General features: G+C 39.6%; 1 protein-coding gene across 1 annotated transcript in view; it reads left to right on the top strand.

Moving 5' to 3' along the window:
* Nucleotides 1-22,473, top strand: part of prkn (parkin RBR E3 ubiquitin protein ligase) — a 134,572-nt gene that overhangs the window by 98,519 nt on the left and 13,580 nt on the right. The window contains 3 exon segments of the mRNA XM_051648078.1: nucleotides 16,027-16,050; nucleotides 16,053-16,087; nucleotides 17,980-18,129. Coding sequence (XP_051504038.1) covers nucleotides 16,027-16,050; nucleotides 16,053-16,087; nucleotides 17,980-18,129 — 209 coding nt within the window.

The raw sequence follows: 22,473 nt of genomic DNA, 5'->3' as shown, positions 1-22,473 counted from the left end.
GGCACTCGTTGTGTCTGCTCGCCCTGCACATGCTCAACACTCATGCATTTATATGCTGTTCACTTCCCCTCCTTGCCGGAGTTTGCTGGGAGAACACATGCGTGTTGTTTCTGTGTGGTGATTTTCTCACATGATAGAAAAAGTGTTGGTTGTGTCTGCTCGTGCTGCACTTGCTCGACACACGCACATTTACACGCTGTTCACTTCCCCACCTTGCCGGAGTTCATTGGGAGATTGCATGAGTGTTATTTCTGTGTGATGATTTTCTCACATAATAGAGAATGTGCTTGTTGCATCTGCTCGCCCTGCACATGCTTGACACACGCACATTTACATGCTGTTCGCGTCCCCTCCCCGCTGGTGTTCGCCATGAGGCTTCATGCAGGCTCTTTCTGTGTGGTGATTTTCTCACACAATAGAAAAAGCACTGGTTGTGTCTGCTCGTGCTGCACATGCTCAACACTCACGCATTTATATGCTGTTCACTTCCCTTCCTCACCGGAGTTCGCTGGGAGATTACATATGTGTTTTTTCTGTGTGGTGATTCTCACACGATAGAAAAAGCGTTGGTTGTGTCTGCTCGCACTGCACATGCTCGACACACGCACATTTACACACTGTTCACTTCCCCTCCTTGCCAGAGTTCACTGGGAGATTGCATGTGTGTTATTTCTGTGTGATGATTTTCACATAAACAATCTTCTCACACAATAGAGAAAGTGCTTGTTATATCTGCTCGCCCTGCACATGCTCGACACATGCACATTTACATGCTGTTTGCTTTGCCTCCCTGCTGGTGAGGCTTCATGCAGGCTGTTTCTGTGTGTTCACATAAACTATGTTCCCTAGGGGTTCGATCTTGAGAGCCCCAATCACCTTTGCTTAAAATCGAAAAGGCCAATGAAAAATTGGTGAGTGGAATTTGCATGCCACTCTCCACCCCGGACATACGGGTATAAAAGGAGATGGTCTCGTTCCCTTCATCAGGGAACGGAGGTTACACTAGTAACCTAGACGTTTTCATAAAAATCAGAAATGTGCTAGTCGCAAATATTGAGACGCACACTTCCCACCGTAGGTGGCTGGGATGATACAAAATGTTTTTCTGTGTGTTGTGTTCACACAACCAATGTTCTCACACAAAAGAGAAAGTGCTTGTTGTGAGACACACACACACTTTCACACGCTGCTCATGCCAGAGTTCACCGGGGCTATACACAAATATGTTTCTGTGTGTAGTGTTCACAAAAGAATGTTCTTACATAAAAAAAGAAAGCATTCGCTGTATGAGATGCACACACATCACATGCTGTTCACTCCCCACTAGAGTTTGCCAGGATGTTACACAAAATGTTTCCATGTGATGTGTTAAATCAGAATGATTTTTACAAAAAAGAGAAAAACACTCATGATGCCTTCACGAAACACTCAAACATTCAACCTTGGGTCCGGCCATTCATTTGGATGTCAATTTGACACGTGCCACTTACCTAAACATGATTGCAGACCAGGTACACTCCTTCATGGCAATGGTATTCCCTGATGGCAGTGGCCTCTTTCAGCAGGATAATGCGCCCTGCCACACTGCACACATTGTTCGGGAATGGTTTGAGGAACATGATGAAGAGTTCAAGGTGTTGCTCTGGCCTCCAAATTCCCCAGATCTCAGTCTGACTGAGCATGTGTTGGACCAACAAGTCCGATCCATGGCACCTCCACCTCACAACTTACAGGACTTGAAGGATCTGCTGCTAATGTCTTGGTGCCAGATACCACAGGACAACTTCAGGTGTCTTGCAGAGTCCATGCCTTGGCCAACAGCATATTAGGCCGGTGGTCATAATGTTTTGGCTGATCAGTGTATACTAAAACAAAATCTGAATTTCAAACCACAAATATCTTTAACATAGTTTTAAACCACTGCAGAGCATATTGCGCTGAGGAAGAGATCTGCCCTAGTGAGACATGGAAGAAAAAAAGAGCAATGTTTGTGCAGTTAAAATCAATGTTTAAAACATTGAAATAAGACATAATTTGGACATAAATTGTTAGTTTTTGTTTTCTTAGTTACATATATAAGTTGTATATTCATGAGTTACGTTATCAGTTATTATTTCGTATTCCAAAATGATTAACTGAATGCATTTTTTTTTCATGAAAAATAGTTTAATATCACATTAATCATATCAACAAACAAGCAGCAGTGGGTGAACTATGTATTAGTTATTACTTTCCTTTCTCAAAGTTTTACTACAAATTTTGCTTGGGTGCAATTCAATCCATTTGCATCGACACCGCCCTTTATTTTGCGCATGTTGGAGGCATCCTCTAAATTGCATATTCATTCAGGGAAACACACACAAATTGTCAAGATGTGCTATTTTGCGCACGTGAAAGACTATCTTTAAAAAACTACGTTAGTTGATCAGCTCAGACATTTTATGCATGTCAAGTTTGGACATGATTTTATACATGCAAACCTTTAGTAAATCAGGGCGTAAGTGGATTTACTGTAAATTAGTAAGCAGGGAATTGAGTTCCAGGAGGAGGATCCGGAGGCGGAGCGGGTGGAGCCGCTGGAAGAGCAGGGAATTGAGTTCCAGGAGGAGGAGGTGGAGTGGGTGGAGCCACTGGAAGAGCAAGGAATTGAGTTCCAGGAAGAGGAGGTGGAGAGGGCAGAGCCACAGAGAGAGCAGGGGTTTGAATCTCAAATAGAGTGGGAGGAGTCCCTGGAGGAGTCTCTGGGAGAGCGGATGGAACTGCTGGAGGAGGGGTCTCTGGGAGAGCAGCCGGAACATCTGGAGGAGGAGTCTCGGGGAGAGCGGACGGAACCGCTGGAGGAGGAGTCTCGGGGGGATCGGATGGAGCTGCTGGAGGAGGAGTCTCTGGAGGAAGTACGGAGCCGTGGAAGATTCTGAGGGCGGAGCCATGGAAGACTCTGGAGGGCAGAGTCACCATGGTCAGGGACACTGGCAGCGACTGTAAAATGGCCTCTGTGGTCATGGGCACTGGCAGTGCCTGGAAAACTGCCACCATGGTCGTGGACATGGGCATTGATATGGGAATGGCCTCCGTGGCCTTAGACACTGGCAGTGACCTCCATGGTCGTGAGCACTGGCAGTGATAAGGGAATGACCTCTCCATGGTCGTGATCATGGGCAGTGATAGGGGAATGACCTCCGTGGTCATGAGCATTGGCAGTGTTGAGGGAATGACCTCCGTGGTCGTGAGCACTGGCAGTGCCTGGAGAGTAGGAGCCCTTCTTCTCCTCTTCTGCTTCCGGACGGCCGTGAACACAGCTGTGGGAGACTCGGAAGGCAGAGCCATGGGAGGCTTGAAGGGCGGAGCAATGGGAGGCTCAAAAGGCGGAGCCATGGGAGGCTTGAGGGGTGGAGCTGGGATCACCGGAGCGGGAGCGGGCATGAAAGCTGGCTGTGGGATGGACGAGGCTTGCAACGCTGGCTCTGGGATGGACGAGCTTGCAGAACTAGCTCATTGGCCATGGCAGGCTTGGGCGTTGGCTCAATGGCCGTGTCAGGTGTGGGCATTGGCTCGTTGGCCGTGGAAGGCCTGGAGGGCGAGGCCGTGGAAGTCCTGGAGGAAGGAGCCGTGGAAGACCTGTAGGAAGGAGCCGTAGAAGGCCTGGAGGAAGGAGCCATGGAAGGCACTGCAAGAGGGTTGGTCACTGTGGTAGAATGCAGAAGATCAGCCATTACGATGTTAGTAATGAAGTCACCAAGGGGCAGGCCATCGCAATCCAAAGGGACCATCTCCTTCACCAAATTATTCAGTCCTAACCAGAACATGGTCCTGAGGATTCTCTCATCCCAGCTCACCTGAAAGGCCAAGCTCCAGAACCTTCCACTGAAGATGACCCTTGGGTGAATTGCCCGAGTTGCTCTGCTGGATCCATCCTTTGGGGTTCGGTTCTTCTGTTACGAGACTGGGAAGGACGAGACGAGAGAGTGGGGATCCAACTGCAGAACTCTTTATTATGGAACTCAGAAGATGAAGCTGAAGGGAGCAAAGATGAAACTAAAACACTGGAGCAAAAAGGGAACTCAAACTTAACAGCAGTTTGCTGGCTAACAAGGTAAGTAACATTATAATCTATGTGCTAACAAACGAACAAGAACCGACAAAGACTAAGTAATGACAAAACATGGAACACCTGGGAAAAAAGATGAGTGTAATCAGCAAGGTGCATCATGGGAAGTGTAGTCTAAAAGTTCAAACATAATGGGAAAGTGATGGGATAAACAAGGGAGTTCGTGACAGCGGGAAAAGGGGATATTAATTATCGACATAATTAAGCATTCTTTTAGTACTTGGCTTTTGATTGGGCTTTCAAATGCTAATTCGGGCCAGTCGTCTCAGGGAAATGGAGCACAATCTGAGCTTGATTTGTTAGGATAAGGTGATGTTTAGGGAGAGTGGCAGAGTTGTAGGGGTCACCTCTTACATTTCAGCTGTTTTCCAAATTTGAGAGAGAGAAAGAAGGGTAAAGCAACAAAGGCCTGTCAGATGTGAAATGTCAAACACAGGACCCACTACTTCAATGACCTTGGCCCCTGTGCCAGGCTATCAAAGGTTATAAGCCTGTAGGCCAGAGATGATAGAGACTAGGTGATGGGCCTTTGTCAGAGGACCCAGCTTTCCATTCTGATTACAAAATCAACAGCGGAGAGCACAACAGGCCATATTTTGATGGTCAAGTTGCAGGGGTGCCGAAAACAGGGGGACACACACTCTTTTAACCCACTCAACCGAACTTAGTTGGCTGATATTAAAATTTATAACACACTTCTCTGGAAAACTTGATTTTGGTCAATAATTACTGCACATCCGGGATATTTATTTGGGTATTGCGAGTCATCTTTCCTTCTTCTACTACTGCAAAGATGGGTGTATAAAAGAGTGTTAATGTGCAGCATACAGACAAAATAATGATGATATGAGAGGCATATTTTACTTTGGGCAGATGTAAGAATGGCTTTCACTGCAGATGGCACATGAGTGAAAGGGCATTATAGAGTATTTGAGTAGATTTGATTCTTTTTGTAGACTAACTAAACAAAAAAAACTGACTGTAGTCTTGGTAAATATCACTAACCAAACGATCTTACACATGCAGGTAAGTTTGCACCAGCTTGCTAATAACTCTGCACGCCGGTTTGTTCATGTTGACTGATCTTGACTGACTGAACGGGAATTAGCTGTCAGCCTCAAAGTAGGTGGAGCTTCAGGTCCAAGGGCAATAAGGAGGTGTTTAGTAGCTGATTAGAAGTTTTCCTAAAAGTTCACTCAGGCGAGCTGTTAACTCAAAAACACCTTCTTTTTGTGACTGGGCAGTCCAGGATGGTTACCCAGCAATGTCAACATGACCTAATTGATATTATTAAATGATGAGATAAGCAATCGAAATATTATTACGTCACTAACCGTTCATCGTGCCGCATCCCCACCACCATATCAAAAGTTGCTCCAGCACCACTGGCAAAGAGTGTGTGCCAGTTTGTGACCATGTTTGTTGCTTCTTCTTTTTTTTAAACTACCTTTCCAGACATGAAAAACCTTTTTTTTGCATCTTAAAACACTCTTAGCTCTTGCTGTTCTTTGAACTATAAAAACAATTGGAATAAAGTTATCATCTTAAGGTAATATTTTTTTTTTTTTACTGAAGTCCCCTAGGTCAGTGTTTCCCAACCTTTTTTCTGCCATGGCACACCTTTTACGACTAAAAAAATTCTACGGCACACCACTATCCCACATAGGCTAACCATCGTCAATATTTTTCCATTTAAAGAACTTGTCCATGTTTTCTGTCCGTCTTAGTAGTGTGTTTACTTGTAATGTTTGAAATTCGGCTATGCACAAAACACAAAAAAAAAACAAAAAAACAAGTCACATAAGTAGGCTATGCTGTGTGAGGTCACAGGTGGCAAGAGCGCTAAATAGATAATGAAAAAACAACAAATTTGCTTCTTTTCTAATTTGTAGATTTGTTCTTGCAATGCCACAACAAATGACAGGGATGCAAACTCATGAGGGGCGAAAAAGTTAAGACAATCACTGGTCCACGAACATTTTTTCTGAGAATATTTTTTTTTTTTAAGAATAAGCTAAAAGCACCAGTTCCAGCTATTTTAGTGATTCAAGTTTATTCAAGTTTACAATTGTGCAGAATTAGCTGCAAAATATAGAGTACTTTGGTGAGGCTTGCTTCTGTTTCACAAATTTGATCAATTTTATTAACTGATTCGTTCAGTGACCCCTTCTGGAAATGTAATTTGGTGGCAACAACTGAGCATCCTATGTGCTATGAATCAGTGAATCATTTTGAGTCGTTCATGACCGAAATCTACCAAGAGACTTTATAGTGTTTAACCATTAAACGCACAAAGCAGATCTATAGTCTTCCTTCAGTCTGAACATTATTTTTCATCCAAAAAGACAACAATAATTGTCTAATAATAGTGAGTTTCAATAACGTCCTTCTCCTTTATTAAAACTTGCATGGCTACAAATCTACTGACTTCAGTATAAGAATTATAAACACAAAGCAGATTTACGGTATCATTTTCCTACAGTAGCCTATTTAAACTGCTGAGCATGGCTTTTATCAGAAAAGTCCACAATAATAGACAAATAATAATAATTCTGAGTTTCAATAATGTTCTTTCGTCATTGTAACGTGCATTTCACGAGTTGAGTCGAGGCGTCAACGCTCCGTTCAACGCCAGCGTCAAGCACGGCATTGCCCTCCACATGACAAGAGTTGAAGAAAGTGTCACAGAGGGGCGATTTTACAACGATTTTAAAAAAGCTGGAGGTGTGCACAATAAACATTGAAAACGTATTTGGAAGAGAGAAAAAAGCTTGCAGTTGCTTTGATAGCAGAAAGTAATAAAAGGACTCGTTTATGTTTAGGTCTAAGCATTTTCTTGGTGAATTTAAATGAGTTCAATAACTGGGGTCTATGATATTCGTAAATGATAAAGTAATATTTAATTAAAAGAAATTATGAGACATTCGATGTCTCTTCACAAATTTAGACAGTTTTTAAATATTTCTTGTTGCTTAGTACTGCTCAAAGACATTATTGGTGAAGCAAAAACATGTGTGTGAAAAACACTTTGTGTAAAGTGACGTCACCTCATAGACTTCAGTGTATTCTGCAGCGCTGACATGAGTAATTTGAAAGACCCTTAAGGCATATAAATATCACTTTGCACATTAATCATTGCTCTTCACAATCACAAAAGTGACTGATTATGGTTTCAAAATGGCGAATGTCTCCGAAAGGTGAGGAGTTTGGATCCCTGAAATTATTATTTATTTCATGCATTTATTTATTTTGTGGAATTTGATAATTTTCCACGGCACACCTGACAATCTTTCACAGCACACTAGTGTGCCACGGCACAGTGGTTGGGAAACACTGTCCTAGGTAAAGCATAACTGAGAAAATCTTCTGACAACTCAAAGGAGAAACAATAGATTGCATTTTGAGATCAAGTGTAGCATCGATAGTGTGTAGATAGTCTTTCTTAAAAAATAAACTATAGAGCGGCCTGGGTAGCTCAGCAAGTATTGACGCTGACTACCACCCCTGGAGTCGCGAGTTTGAATCCAAGGTGTGCGGAGTGACTCCAGTCAGGTCTCCTAAGCAACCAAATTGGCCCGGTTGCTTGGGAGGGTAGAGTCACATGGGGTAACCTCCTCGTGGTCGCAATTAGGGGTTCTCGCTCTCAATGGGGCATGTGGTATGTTCTGCGTGGATTGCGGAGAGTAGCATGAGCCTCCACATTCTGTGAGTCTCCACAGTGTCATGCACAGCAAGCCACATAAGATGCACGGGTAGACTATCTCAGAAGCGGAGGCAACTGAGACTTGTCCTCCGCCACCCGGATTGAGGTGAGTAACTGCGCCACCAGGAGGACCTACTAAGTAGTGGGAATTGGGCATTCCAAATTGGGAGAAAGGGGATAAAATATATATATATATTATATATATATTAATTAAATAAACTATAGTATTTGAAAAACTAATTGCCTAAACACATTTAGAAACCTTTAACTACAAATTTCACATTAATAATTCCATTTAGTACAAAAAGATATGTTAGATTGATTAAACTCAGTCACCATTAACTTTCATTGCCCCTTTTTCCATAAGTGGAAAAATACATTTATCTTATTCGCATTCATGGAAGACAGAAAGTCCTATGGATTTGGATCAAGATAAAGGTGAGAAAATGATGTCAGAATAATATTATTAAATTAAGTAATATATATTTGCCTTAATTGATTTCATATGCATCTATACCAGATACCAATTAGTGTTACTGCATTAAAAACATTGCACTGCTGTGGTTTGCGCGAAAGCATGCTTCATTCGCTCCGCGATGATGTGAGAATATTTACTGCTTATAAGGTGCTGAATGCGAGATGAATATAATCAAATTTGCTTTGTCTGCGGCCACCTGCCAAAGTGCCTAGTAAGGGTGAAAGAGCCTCAAGAATGCTTAATATTTTCTAAAATAAGGTAGATTATTATAATTTTTATATAATTATTATAATTCAACTTACTGGAAATGCTAAAAATGTAATATCTCCCTTGAACCGCTGGCTTTTTATGAAGAATATACAGTTTTAGACATTTCTGGAATCACAAATTTATCGTGATTAATTGTTTTAATCTATTGACGCTAGTAGTTTCTTTCATTAAAAAACTTTTTGTTAAAAAACAAGCTTTGTCATCAATACAGTAGAAGTATCAAAGGAAGTATCTTATAATAGATATATCTTATAATATAAATATCTAATTGCCTACATGGGGAGCCTTCAAACATTTTCTCCAACCATGGGGGGCCTTGGAGTCAAAAAGGTTGAGAACCACTGCTGTAAATAACTTTTCCATTGTACGTTTTGGAAATTCGCTGATTTGCCTAAAAAGGATAATTTTACAACTTTCCCGCAAAAAAAGTAATTTAGTGTGTTCATATTTAAGACGTTTTGCACCAGGTTTAATGTCAATGGTACCAACTGCAATAGAGTCTCTCGTGTTTTGTAAAGCAATGTGCCAGTTTGAATATGCGACTCTGGCATTCTTTAAAATGTTCATTTGTATTTCACGGAAGTCATTAAGTCATATGGGTTTAGAACAACATGAGCGTGAGTACATAATTACATAATTTTCATTTTAGCCTGAGATATCCCTTTAATCCACACAAAAAGGTAAACCCATGGTCAACTTTGAAGCGTTCATCCATTGTCTCTTGTGGATAGAAGTGCTATTTTGCTTGTAACACAAGCTTTTATCTGAATGCAGTGTGCTAGAACTGTACAAACCACATTAAGCAGCAAACTAACTCCTGTGGTTGGATTAAATTTAGAGTTGCCGTAGACCTGCTGCTTTCATTTCCTGGAACATTTCTTGAGTGCGACTCAAACAGCTGTATCACACAGCAGGAGACACTATACATTAAGCCGCCTCCCTGCCGGCAAACTGCGAATAGTAATTAAGCTATAGAAGAAGTAAATGAGGCTTTAACAATCGTGTGAGGCTTCTGATGCTGTATTTGTAACTTCCCTTCCTCCCTTTGTTTGAGTGTGAGTGTGCACTTGGCATCCTGAGGTCTTGATAGAACTTGAAACGAAGGGTTGGAGTCAAACATTTATCTTCCTTTTCTTGTTTGCATCTTTTGATCTGCCCCAAATGGTCGATGCATCAATGTTGGAATCTTAAAAAGGGTGACCTAAACAAGTAGCATGACAAATTCTATGACAGTTTTACCAATTTAACCTAGAATATATTTCATAAGTCAAAAACAGTGATAAACAGAAATGAACTAAATATGTTGCTTCAAAAAATAAGATGCAACGATCTGCACAGAAGCTCAAGTGAATTGGTTATTTGAACAAGTTAATTTAAAAAATGCTTAGTAAGGCAGTGAAACTGGCAATACTTCACAAAGTAACAATGGAGAGGCATGGCTATTTATACAGTGAAAACAGGAAGTCACCATAGAAGAAATGGTTCAATGTTAGTATTTGCGAGAGGGCTCCCTCTAGCGGTCGGTTGAATGAATACCAGCCTCATTCGTTACAGTGAACCTGAAAATTGTTTATTTTAACCGGTTCATTTACAGTTAATTTATGTTTCATATACATTAACTGTCCGAACAAAGTGATTTATCTAAATATCTTGGACTTCCCAAATTTACATATGAGTGAATCTGAGAATCATTTATTTGAACAGGTTAATTTACATTAACTGTCTGAACGAACCAATTCTCTTAAATGTTTTGGACTTCCCAACGTAACATATAAGCAAATCAGTGAATTGTTTATTTTAACAGGTTTACTGTCCGAATGAAATGATCCACTAATGATTTGGACTTCCCAATGCTACATATAAGTGAATCGGAGAATTGTTGATTTGAACTGGTTAATTTACATTAACTGTTTGAATGAACCGATTCACTTAATTGTTTTGGACTTCCAAGCGCAAAAGCAAGTGAATCTGGGATTCATTTATTTTAACTACTTCATTTACATGAACTCTCATAACGAACAAATTCACTTAAATGTTTTAGATTAAGCATTTATTTCCAAATGGTTCATTTACATGAACCATCTAAACGAACCGATTCGCTTAATTGTTTTGAACTTTTCAATGCTACATATAATTGAATTGGAGAATTGTTTATTTGAACATGTTGATTTACATGAACTGTCTGAGCGAAATTATTCTCTAAAATGACTTGGACTTCCCATAGCTACATATAAGTAAATTGGAGGGTCATTTATTTGAACAGGTTCATATACATGAACCATCTGAATGAACCAATTCACTTAACTGTTTTGGATTTCCCAATGCTACATATAAGTGAATAGTAGAGTTGTGTATTTGAACAGGTTAATTTACATTAACCATCTAAATGAACTGATTAACTTAACTCTTTGGGACTGATTTACTTAACTCTTTAGGATTTCCCAATGCTAGCCTATTAGTGAATCTAAGAATTGTTTATTTGAACAAGATTATTTACATGAACTGTCTGAACAAACTGATTCACTTAAATGTTTTGGACTTCCAAACACAAATGTAAGTGAATCAGAGAATCACTTATTTTAAACAGTTTATTAACATGAACTGTCTGAACAAATCAATTCACTTACATGGTTTAGACTTCCCAGTGCTGCCAATAAGTGAAACTGAGAATCATTTATTTGAACCAATTCGCTAAAATTATTTGGACTTCCCAATGCTACATATGAAGGATGACGGTTGATGTGAGCAGATTAATGCCTTGGCTCGCTCATCTGCATTACTGTGTGCGGAATAATGTGACCCAAAAAATGCAGCATGTTGTGAAGCAATACCGCTAGTCATTGGAAAAAGTAGCTCAATACTTGAAAATCTATACTATTGAGAAAATAGCTAAACTATTGGCATCCTACTGAACAATACTGAATACTGAAATAATAGCAAAGTTCATAGCACACTACTTGTGTTTAGTTACACCTCAACACTGCTGTGCATAGAAAACAGTTTAAACTTTGAAGATTTGAAGTGCTCTATAAGACACCACGTTTACATACCGATCAAAAGATGTTTATTTTGCAGTAAAGGCAGCCATTATTCAGACCCCTGCTGTCTGTATTGATGTTGTAATACATTTTCAATTGTAAGTAAAATTTCATTGTACAACACTATACAGCTGCTAAATTTAATTGCAAGAAAATTTTTACAGATATTGACTAGCCAAGCATGATATGTACTGAGCTATTTTTATTCTTTATTTGGCAGTCGTTTCATCTTAGTTTTGCCTGGCAGATGGTGGTTCCTGCAGCGTGACTTTGCGACTTGTTCCATCATAATACTATACAACTTCAACTTTCAAATCCATTTTCAGATCTTACTATGCTGCATCATTCTGAGTTGACCATGCCAAATGGTACCTTTGCCATCTGCCTGCAGTGTAAGATCACGTCACCTTCACAAAATATCAGGAAAAGTGACAGAAAGTGAAATGAAATGGAATCAGGACACATCGTAGGCCAGACTTGAACCTGTGTCGCCTGTATTATCACCGTGGCTCCAATGTGTCTAATGGATGTGCGCTAACTACTGTGCCACATCTCTGACATTAGATAACTTTTTACAGAGATCAGATGTGCTAGACTATTTTCTCTCTCTATCTCTCTCTTGCTCTCTCTCTCTCTCTCTCTCTCTCTCTCTCTCTCTCTGTCTCGCTGTACTCTGAAAAGTGAACTTTTCAGTATGCACACTCCTTCATTACCATGGTAACAACATGTCCTCCCTCAAAAGTCTGTGTCTTTAATTATCTTTAGACAAATGTGAGCCTTTTTTTCCTCTATAATTCTAATATTTGCTGGCAGCCTGAGAGTCCCCAGGCGAGTCCAGCGTGATTAGTGCGCACTGTCACCATTTGCATAAGAAAAGTGAGGTGACGTTTGCACTAGCAGCCCTGGAGGAAGATTAGCAACATTAGCATTCTGCAGTCCATAGGACAGTGTGTGTGTGTTGGAGACTTGAGAGGTTAAATGTTGCTACTGTGTGACCTTTAAAACTTTCCATCCATTTTTCAATGAACTGTTTTCTTTTATCCCATCTTAATGTTCATTGACAAATAAATCTAAGCCATTCGTAGGTTGACTTCCAGAAGAGTGTAAACACTGCTGCTCTGTGGCACTTTAAATAGGTTGCTTTGTTTGTTTGAGCGGTCCAACACAGTATGTTGTATAAAAAGTATACCATTGATTTTTTCCATAGGCGACTTGATTTTTAATGATAAATTAAAAACCTTTAAATACAGACCTACAATGAGTTCTGAAATTGTTAATTATTTCAACTTCATTCAGTGAATCATGCCCAACATAGTGTGCCCAAACGAACTCAGCAGTAACCACCGATTTCCATGATGCACTGCAAATGATGCAAACGAGTCGGTCTCCCTACACTCTCCCACTACTTATATAATTGTGTACATCTGAATATTTTGTAATAAAATAAAAAAATATACAGTTTCTGTATTCATCAACATCTTTAAATCAATAGTTTTGATTTGGTTCATGGCTTGAAACCCCTTTAGAAAAAAACTAATGGGAAAAATACTTCCCGCCGAAAGACGGCTGATAAGTGGGCGAAGAGGCAGCAGGAGAGGTAAGGAAATGTGTTCGGTAATAATCCTCATTTTTGCAACTCTGTTTGATGCCATTCGTGGTGCAGAAATAATCATTTAAAAAAAATTGCACTACTAGAGACTCCGAAGGTGTTGCAAAAATAAACATAATCTCCAAAAAGACCTCCCAAACTCTTCCTCCATCTTCCATTTGGACAAACAGGTAGTCCCACCACCAACTCATGCCACTGATTACGGTTGGAAGTAGGGGTGTAACGATCTATCCATCAATAACAAACAATGTGATGTCATCGATGCAATGCGTAAAATAAAATAAAAATATATCGAATGTATATTTTTTTAAGATGCACCTTTATTTTTACACTATCGTGTCAGCCAAGTCCGTTCGTATATCCGTTGAATGTACTACGCATTTCCGTCGAAGCGCGCATCCTCTTTAAATTGTACAACAAGCAATGGATCAGCAACCTTAAAAGGTAGCAGCCAAGAAAAAGACACGGATAATGTACACTCACTGAGCACTTTATTAGGAACACCTGTTCACCTACTTATTCATGCGATTATCTAATCAGCCAATTGTGTGGCAGCAGTGCAATGCATAAAGTCATGCAGATACGGGTTAGGACCTTCAGTTGATGTTCACATCAACCATCAGAATGGGGAAAAAATGTGATCTCAATGATTTCGACCGTGGCATGATTGTTGGAGCCAGACAGGCTGGTTTGAGTATTTCTGTGACTGCTGATCTCTTGGGATTTTCATGCACATCAGTCTCTAGAATTTACTCAGAATGGTGCCAAAAACATCCAGTGAGTGACAGTTCTGTGGACGGAAACTCCTTTGGCCAGACTGATTCGAGCTGACAGAAAGGCTACGGTATCTCAGATAACCACTCTGTAGTGAGCAGAATAGCATCTCTGAATGCACAACACATCTAACCTTGAGGCGGAAGACCATGTCGTGCACTTTATTAGGACCATAGTGTTCCTAATAATGTGCTCAGTGAGTGTATACTCTCCTTTCGGAAACAAGTCATAGGTATGAGTATTTTGGATTTAGAAGAAAAGATGGACAGACAGACAAAACCCTTGTCATTTGCAAAGAATGCCAGTAAGAACTTTTTCCACTAAAATTGAGCTGTAAAGGTGTAGGTGTGTAATTTCTGCGCCGCCACCAACATCAAGCAGAATTGCATTAATAAGGATTGTTTTCAAAAAGGTCTTTCCAACAACCATTGGTCATGTAACAGATACAGTATTTCAGCCTTAATCTCACGCCATTTGTTGAGGAGGCCAGCACTTCAGAAAATCAGGTCTCACTTCAGAAATAATGCAGAAATATATCGGATTTAACAGGATTGAGATCATAATTGTTACAAATGTTCAGGATTTAAATGTACATTTATATTTTGTGGCAATACATATATTACTTTGTTGCGATACCATTGATGTTGGCATATGTTCTCTGTCTGCATCGGTCTTTACTGCACACAAAAGCGAATCAGCAGGGAACAGAATTTCTCTGCTGGTCAATTTCAAAACCATGTGTTTTGTACTGTAAGCACTCAAATTTTATCTGCTTTTATCTCTGCATTTATCTATAGAGCTCACTTCATTTATAGTTCCACTCTGCTTAGGCGTATGTCTTTCCACAGAGAAACCCAAGGATATGTGTGCGTTCTGGTCTGTGAGCGCCATCACATGCAGATTAGAGCAGTCATTAGTCTCCTGTGGGATAATTGGTGTGTGGCAGAAATCTTTGGTCCAAAGCACGACGTTTTCCTACAAAAGGGACCACATCATTACACCACGCTTGTTACGGAAGAGGATTGGGCTGCCCCTGCCTAAGCTTGCACACATTCATCTTCACTCATTTGCTGTCCATAATTATCCTGTGTAGATTTAACGGCGAGTTGTTTCTGCGGACTGGGAATACGAGGGATCTCTTTGACTCAACACCCCATTAAGGTGCTTCTCCTCTCTCCTGGAGATTAGAAGGCTCAAATTAAAGGCCTCTCCTCTCAGAGCGTGACCCTGAGGTGGCTGTTATGTGCATATCGGCATCACAAGTGGTGGGTTTCCCGAAGAGTGCCACTCTGTAGAATCTGTGTATGTGCGACACGCTAGTATAGGATATGGCGTGTAATGCATGTTAATTTATGCGCCTGTCTTTTCCTGATGTGTTTCATGAGGAATGGTCTACTGAAATGGCCAGCAGATTATGTATTTTGTGCTATTGTGACCTTCAAGCTTATTAACTACCACTGGTCAACCATCTTCACCAGAAAGAACATACTGAAATCTGATGTATGGCATGTAAAAAAAAATGTTTTTTATATTTAAGCAATATTACAGGAGCAAGAGTAAGTTTTTCTGAATATCAGCACAGCTGATATTGTTTTGTTTTTTACTGACTCATAACAGAAAAGATGCTCATTTGTCGCCACCTACTGGGGTAAAAATGAAATCTTCAGAAATGGTCACTGAACTGATCAGTGAATTAAATCAAAATGAAATATGAATTTAAATCCCCACCACTATTTGGAAAGCCACAAACGCAGAGAAGCAAATAGATTCATTGATACAAATAGGTGATACAAATAGGAAAGTTTCTCTAATGCTTTTGGAATGTATATCGGCACTCTTGGAACGCCACTCGTCCAATCAGATTCGAAGACTGGAACTGAACCATAAGTAAATGAACCATAAGCCCCCACCCCCCACACACACCCCACATGTTGTTTTGACATCCTTCTGGGGCATTCAAGCCTTAATTACAGCCCATGCTTACTCTGTGATCCTGACTGTATTATTTTTCTTTCTTTCTTTCTTTCTTTCTTTCTTTCTCTCTAGCTGGCTGTCTAGACTCGCTCATTAAAAGGTTCATCATTTCAGAGTCCTGGGAGACGAGCAGGTAGGAATGGACTCGTAGGTCTCTCTTCATAGGTCTGTCTTACACACAAACCCACACTCACACCCACACACACATCTTTTAAGCAACCTTCACTGTCCTGGTTTAGGCTCACGAGAAATCTAAGTTCAGTCTGATTGTCAGATTGATACATGCAAGAGGCTCTTAATTGGCCCATCTGCCATTCCCCCACGCCCCTCACTAAGCCCGCCGCAAGTAACCAGACCCTCAACTCCGTACCTTCCTTCAATACTATCAAGCCAACCAACCTTGCAATGAGGAAAAGGATCATCTCATATGAATTTCATCCTTCCATATTCGGCAACGTTTTGTCTTTTAAGTTTTCACACCAATTTGAGCTGACAACTTTGAAAACCATCATTAGGGATGTTTGTGCAATTATGCCTCTGAACATGTTGTTTGGCAAGTGGCCTCTCCTGAAATCTCATTAGGAGTGATTTGTGCCCACTGATAACATTGTTTATTTGCACATGCTGTCTGCATTTTTTAGCACTTAATTCACTAGAATTATACCAATCAAATAATGGTACAAACACGCCAAAACAAATGTTGCTGAATGCAATCTGTACCATGCAACTTCCCATCTTTGGGGTCAGTTCTGAGTGCTAGGTGGAAGAGGATGCAGCAGTCAGACTTCCACAATCTGGCATACTTTGCTAGAACTATATAGAACAATTAATTGCTTTCCATATGGATTTAATAAAATCCTTCATAACATTGTTCTAAGCCATGAATCAAATCAACCAGCTTTGAGGTGAATCACAACATTCACGTCAGAGCTCGCAAAGAAGTATTTGAAAATCGGACAAAAAGATTTCCCTTCAGGATAATGGGTAGTGTAGTTCTTCACCAGAAATTCCACTATTAAACAAAACATTTTAAAGGTTCACTCTGTAATTTTTTCCTCATTAAAAAAGTTTAACTCCTAAAGACACGAACTGTAATTTTCCAATATACTGTATGTAGGAAATCATGAGCACTCACATTAAAATTAAGACTCCAGTCATATCAGTAACCTTATAAAAGCTGTTTTATTCTACATGGAGAGGGTCTGCACATGGGGGCTGCCATGTTAGAATCACATGACCAGCCGAATACTACTTGCTTAATCTCAGTAACCTTCCTGTTATTTGACACTTTCACTCATTGATTTAAGTAATCATGGCTAACTGTGAATACATGGCATCTGAAACTGAAAACTATTGATTTTAAATTATGCTGCATCCAAGCCACTAGGTGTCAGTGTAAGTCCAAGTTGAAATAATGCAGACTGATGGCTTTGACAGAGGCATATACAATCAATTAACTACCTCTGAGCTCACTGTATGTCTGTCTTTAAACGTTTATAATTTATCTTTAAAAACCAATTCCCCAATGGAAAAATTTAATGGGATTTTACTTCCAGAACCAGACTGTTGTACTCCATTAAATCTCTCCAACACTTGACTGATCCAGACAGCGAAATCAGCATTTTAAAATGCTGAAAGTGTTTTTAAATGCTTTGCACATATGCCTGGTTATAAAGCTCATTTGATGATCGATTATGATCGATTTCTCTTTTAACTAAAAAACTGTTTACCACCTGCTTTCTACATGCAGTAATAGCACATTGTTAAATGCAGCAGGCAAAATAAATAAGCCTAATTTACATACAGAGGTGCATTCGCACTGAAAAAAAGTGATAATTACTTAACTTAAATATGGTACAGCGCTATTCCAGTGCATTTATCACCTGCTTAAGCTAGAAAGCAGGTGGTTTGTGTATAAAATGCAGAGTTTTGTGCCTTTATACCGTAGCATGCGGCAAACTGTTTAATTCATTTTCACCATTTATGTGGCGTGTTTTAAGAAACTATCTTGCATGTATTTTCCAGTATAAGCATTACCAGCGGTATGCAGTAGAGGAGTGTGTTCTTCAGATGGGAGGAGTTCTGTGTCTGGCCCCAGGAGGTGGAGCTGGGCTGCTTCCTGCAGATGATGGCAGAAGAGTCTGCTGTGAGTTAGGGAATGGACTCGGCTGTGGTGTATGACCTTATGAGTTCCTATTCACTAATCTCAGAACAGCTATTACAATATCAGTCGCCATTACTATATTGGCTCTTTGACAATATCCAAGCATTGCTGTGTATATTGAACATTCCGACAAGCTGACACAGCAACATTGGCTCAACGAATGGTGTGAGTTTGGGCAGGACTATCTGTTTACAGACCAACTGCAGACAAGGGGAGGGTTAAGGAAACCTGTTATTTTTTTCAGTTCTGTTTGATGACGTTAGTGGTGCAGAAATGACACACTTCACTTTTAATATGGGTTATGTTGTCCATAATCAAGAAGTACACACTGTCCACAACAGACCCATTTGTAGCATTACAAATACAACAGTAAACCTGACATGGTAAATGTTGCCATGCTTAGAAACCTTTGACCTGAGCATGTCCCAGTTTAGAATAGCATTTCTGTTTGTGTCATCCCTGCCCTCTATCGCTTGCATACTCCAATCACAGCACAATTAAGATGTAATTACCACACAATTTGCATGATGTTTTCTAATTAGCCAGTCGATTAAAGATTAGTGTGCAGTTCAGCTGCCATTAGTGCTGACTGATTGCATGTTTTCAAACACAAACTTCATCGTTCCAGCAGGGCAAGGTCCCCATATATGTGCTCCTGCCTGTCTCTGTCGAAGGAGGCCACCGTGACTGTTGACCTGCATCATAGAGCACTGCCTAAAATCCTTTTGTTCTCTCTGACAGAACAAAATATTTCTCTTTATTAATCTATTTACAGCATCTACTGTAAAATATTTGGTCTATTGTGTTGTGAGTGTGATATTATTCAAGTCTCAATGTCTTTTCGAACATATAAAAATGTACACTCACTGAGCACTTTTTTAGGAACAACTATACACCTACTTATTCATGCGATAATCTAATCAGCCAATCGTGTGGCAGCAGTACAATTCATAAAATCATTCAGATATGGGTCAGGAGCTTCAGTTAATGTTCACATCAACCATCAGTATGGGGAAAAAATGTGATCTTAGTGATTTCGACAGTGGCATGATTGTTGGTGCCAGATGGGATGGTTTGAGTATTTCTGTTACTGCTGCTTTTCATGCACAACAGTCTCTAGTGTTTACTCCGAATGGTGCCAAAAACAAAAAACATCCAGTGAGCGGCAGTTCTGCAGACAGATACGCCTTATTGATGAGAGAGGTCAACAGAAAATGGCCAGACTGGTTAGAGCCGACAGAAAGGCTACAGTAACTCAGATAACCACTCTGTACAATTGTAGTGAGCAGAATAGCATCTCTGAGTGCACAACATGTCAAACCTTGAGGTGGATGGGCTACAACAGCAGAAGACCATGTTGGGCACTTTATTAGGACCATAAAGTTTTCCTAATAAAGTGTCCAGTGAGCGTACGTGTGCTAGAACCGCACTTTATAAACAAAGACCTACAAATGAGGTCACATCAGCTAATTTGTTTGTACATGTATAACAGCAATGGAAAAAATTGTTAGTAGAGCTGTCAAAATTAACTCGTTAACACATGCAATTAATTTAAAATGTTTAAGACGTTAATTTTCTTTTAACGCGATTAACGCATTTACCAATTTGACACTAGATTCTGATATTATATTCAGCTCCATGTGATTTCTGAAAAGTGGTTGGAGTAGGGTGGAATCTTTGATATGTGTCTGGGGACATTACGCTATTGTACACACCAGAAACACACAACAGTGATTCTGTGTCAGTGATTAAGTGATGGGGGAAGGAGCTCTTAATGGTTTTTGTTGTACAACACAAACCCGGATGGAACTTGTGATAGAAATCAAGTACTTTGCAGCCTTTGTAGGGCACAATTTAACCACAGAAGCATGTCAAGTCTTAACTTTTATTAAAATGCCAAAACACATGATAAATGGCACTGATGAGGGACTGCCGTGGCCTTCTTGCTTGTTGGAGATCTCCTGTGGATGGTCTGTCAACGCTCCACTCAAAATCAAATGATTTCAACTTACGAACTTACTGATCTTACGAAGCGTCAACTAATTAAAGGTTTAAGAGATTTAATGAGTATTGTAATGAATTTGCAACCAATGGGGACTAGTTCTACCAATTAGTCAACCTCCCACTTAGAATTTAGGACTGTTTTTATGAATTGGTGCTATTTTAGTGTATTTCTATCTTTATACTGTGGAAGGCTTTTTTTGGAAAATGTTAACAAAGCATTATATTGTTACATTTTTTTTTCTTTCCCAAAAGAAAATAAAGGCATTTTGATAGGAAAATAATTAAATATAGAGTTAAATTTTAGCACTTTCAAAGTTTGTTATTAATCGGGAATAACTATGAAAAATTATGTAATTTTTTTGCGATTAAATATTTTAATCGAACGACAGCAGTAATTGTTAGCTATAATTTCAGCATAATTCTTCATCCCCATCACTGGATAGGAGTGTATTACTGTGTTTGTATGTTCATAAGTTATGAATTTAGAGAGCTCTCCCCTTATCTTCTGACTATACCTACTTTAACAGTATCAGTTTGAGGGCAGTGTGAGAGAGAGCGATTGTTTCTGACCGGGCAGCTGACAGTGATGGTGTGGTCAGCACTGCGTCTGGTAGCCGCAGATAAAGCTTTTATTGGTGTTGGCGGTAATGAACAGTTGGCGCCAGCACACACACACACAAATACCATCAATGGCACATAAAAAAGGAACACAGACACACAAAAAGAGGGAGCTTTATACACACTCTGGACCTGAGGGACATCCTGCAGCCTACCTGTCCTACTTCGCTTACAGCAAAAGCAATACATCCCCTCTCTATCCACTTACTTTTCAGCGAAACTAGGGCACCGCCATTATCAACCTCGAATGTGGACCACTTCCGGTATCAGCCACTTCCAACTATTTTAACAATACAAAAATACTACATTATGCTGCTTTATAATACAGAATGGCAATGTATGTAATTATATTATTTAATTTAATTATGATTTTCATAAATTCATTGGTTTTGAACGCATATAGTTTTACCGTATATCGCATTTTGCCATCATTTTATCACACTGTTGCACAGGCAGAATGAATGAGAGATCAGGCGCTGACAGGACAGTCCTTTGTGTCATCTGACATGTCTACACAAACTTTACACAACCAGCAGAGAGGAGAAAGCCACTGGGCAAATGCTGCTTTAACTTTCTTTGCACCAAAACTGCATCTTGTTTCATCTTGGCAAATTAATAAATGCATTTTACTCTCTGTTCTTGTCAGAGAGCATTCTCTCTTTCTTAGCTGTATATAGTAAACAGACATGCAGATCTTGCATTCAGCATGGCATATGAAACATCGCCTTTGGAAATAAACAAATAAAGGCATGATTGGAGGTTATGCAGGTACATATAAATGGAGGTTTACATGGAGACAAGAAACACTGCATCATCACGATCTCAGTAAAGTAAGAAGCAGATTTTATTACCGTCTCTTCAGTATAACACACAGCAACAAGTGCATGATTTACTTACTCTTTTACTATAAATGCTGAAGTTAGAAAATTATCATTCTGCTGTACATCCTGTGGTTGTGTGATAGTTTATACTTATATCACTAAATTCTGGTATTATTATCCTTCAATTTATTCATATGGTGGTCAATAACAGCAGGACTTTTACACATTTGCTGGAAATGCTTCCGCGTTGCAAAATAAGGTGGATGTCTCCTCTACAGTTTTATACCACCTTTCTCTCTTATGTTTGGGGGTTTAGAGGCCCTGTATCAGCAACGCTGTGTGTTGAATACAAGAGATGATCTCATAGTAAGCTGCTGGCTATAGAGCAATTTCTGCCAGCTCTAGATATGTCAATTTGTTTTTTTGTTTTTTTGTGTGTGTGAGTGCAGGATGGTTTTGTGGTTGTGGTCCTTGTGTAAGTGTGATCTATCCACATTCAGTATCACAAGAAGAAAGATTTTCTCACCTTTTTTTGGTTACAGACAAATATCTGGCGACCTTGCCGATGCTTGCGCCTTGATTTGCTATTTGACTATTGAGCTATAGGAATAGCATTTAGCAAACACAAAACACAACATGTTTTATATTAATACACTTTATTTTTTTTATTTTTTTTATTTACACTCTTTATATAAATAATTTAATAATATCAGATATTAAAGAGCTTTAATTTGCATTTTAATTGACACATTTTAGTTGTCACTCATGAACATGGAGAGGGATGCAGTTTGAACCAAAATGCAAAGTTTAATGAAGAATGAACGACAATATATATATATATATATATATATATATATATATATATATATATATATATATATATATATATATATATATGTGTGTGTGTGTGTG

Source organism: Myxocyprinus asiaticus, chromosome 21, assembly GCF_019703515.2.
Source record: "Myxocyprinus asiaticus isolate MX2 ecotype Aquarium Trade chromosome 21, UBuf_Myxa_2, whole genome shotgun sequence".
NCBI classification, from domain to species: domain Eukaryota; kingdom Metazoa; phylum Chordata; class Actinopteri; order Cypriniformes; family Catostomidae; genus Myxocyprinus; species Myxocyprinus asiaticus.
The sequence above is the reverse complement of the archived record's forward strand: the minus strand, read 5'-3'. Positions and strand labels throughout refer to the sequence as shown.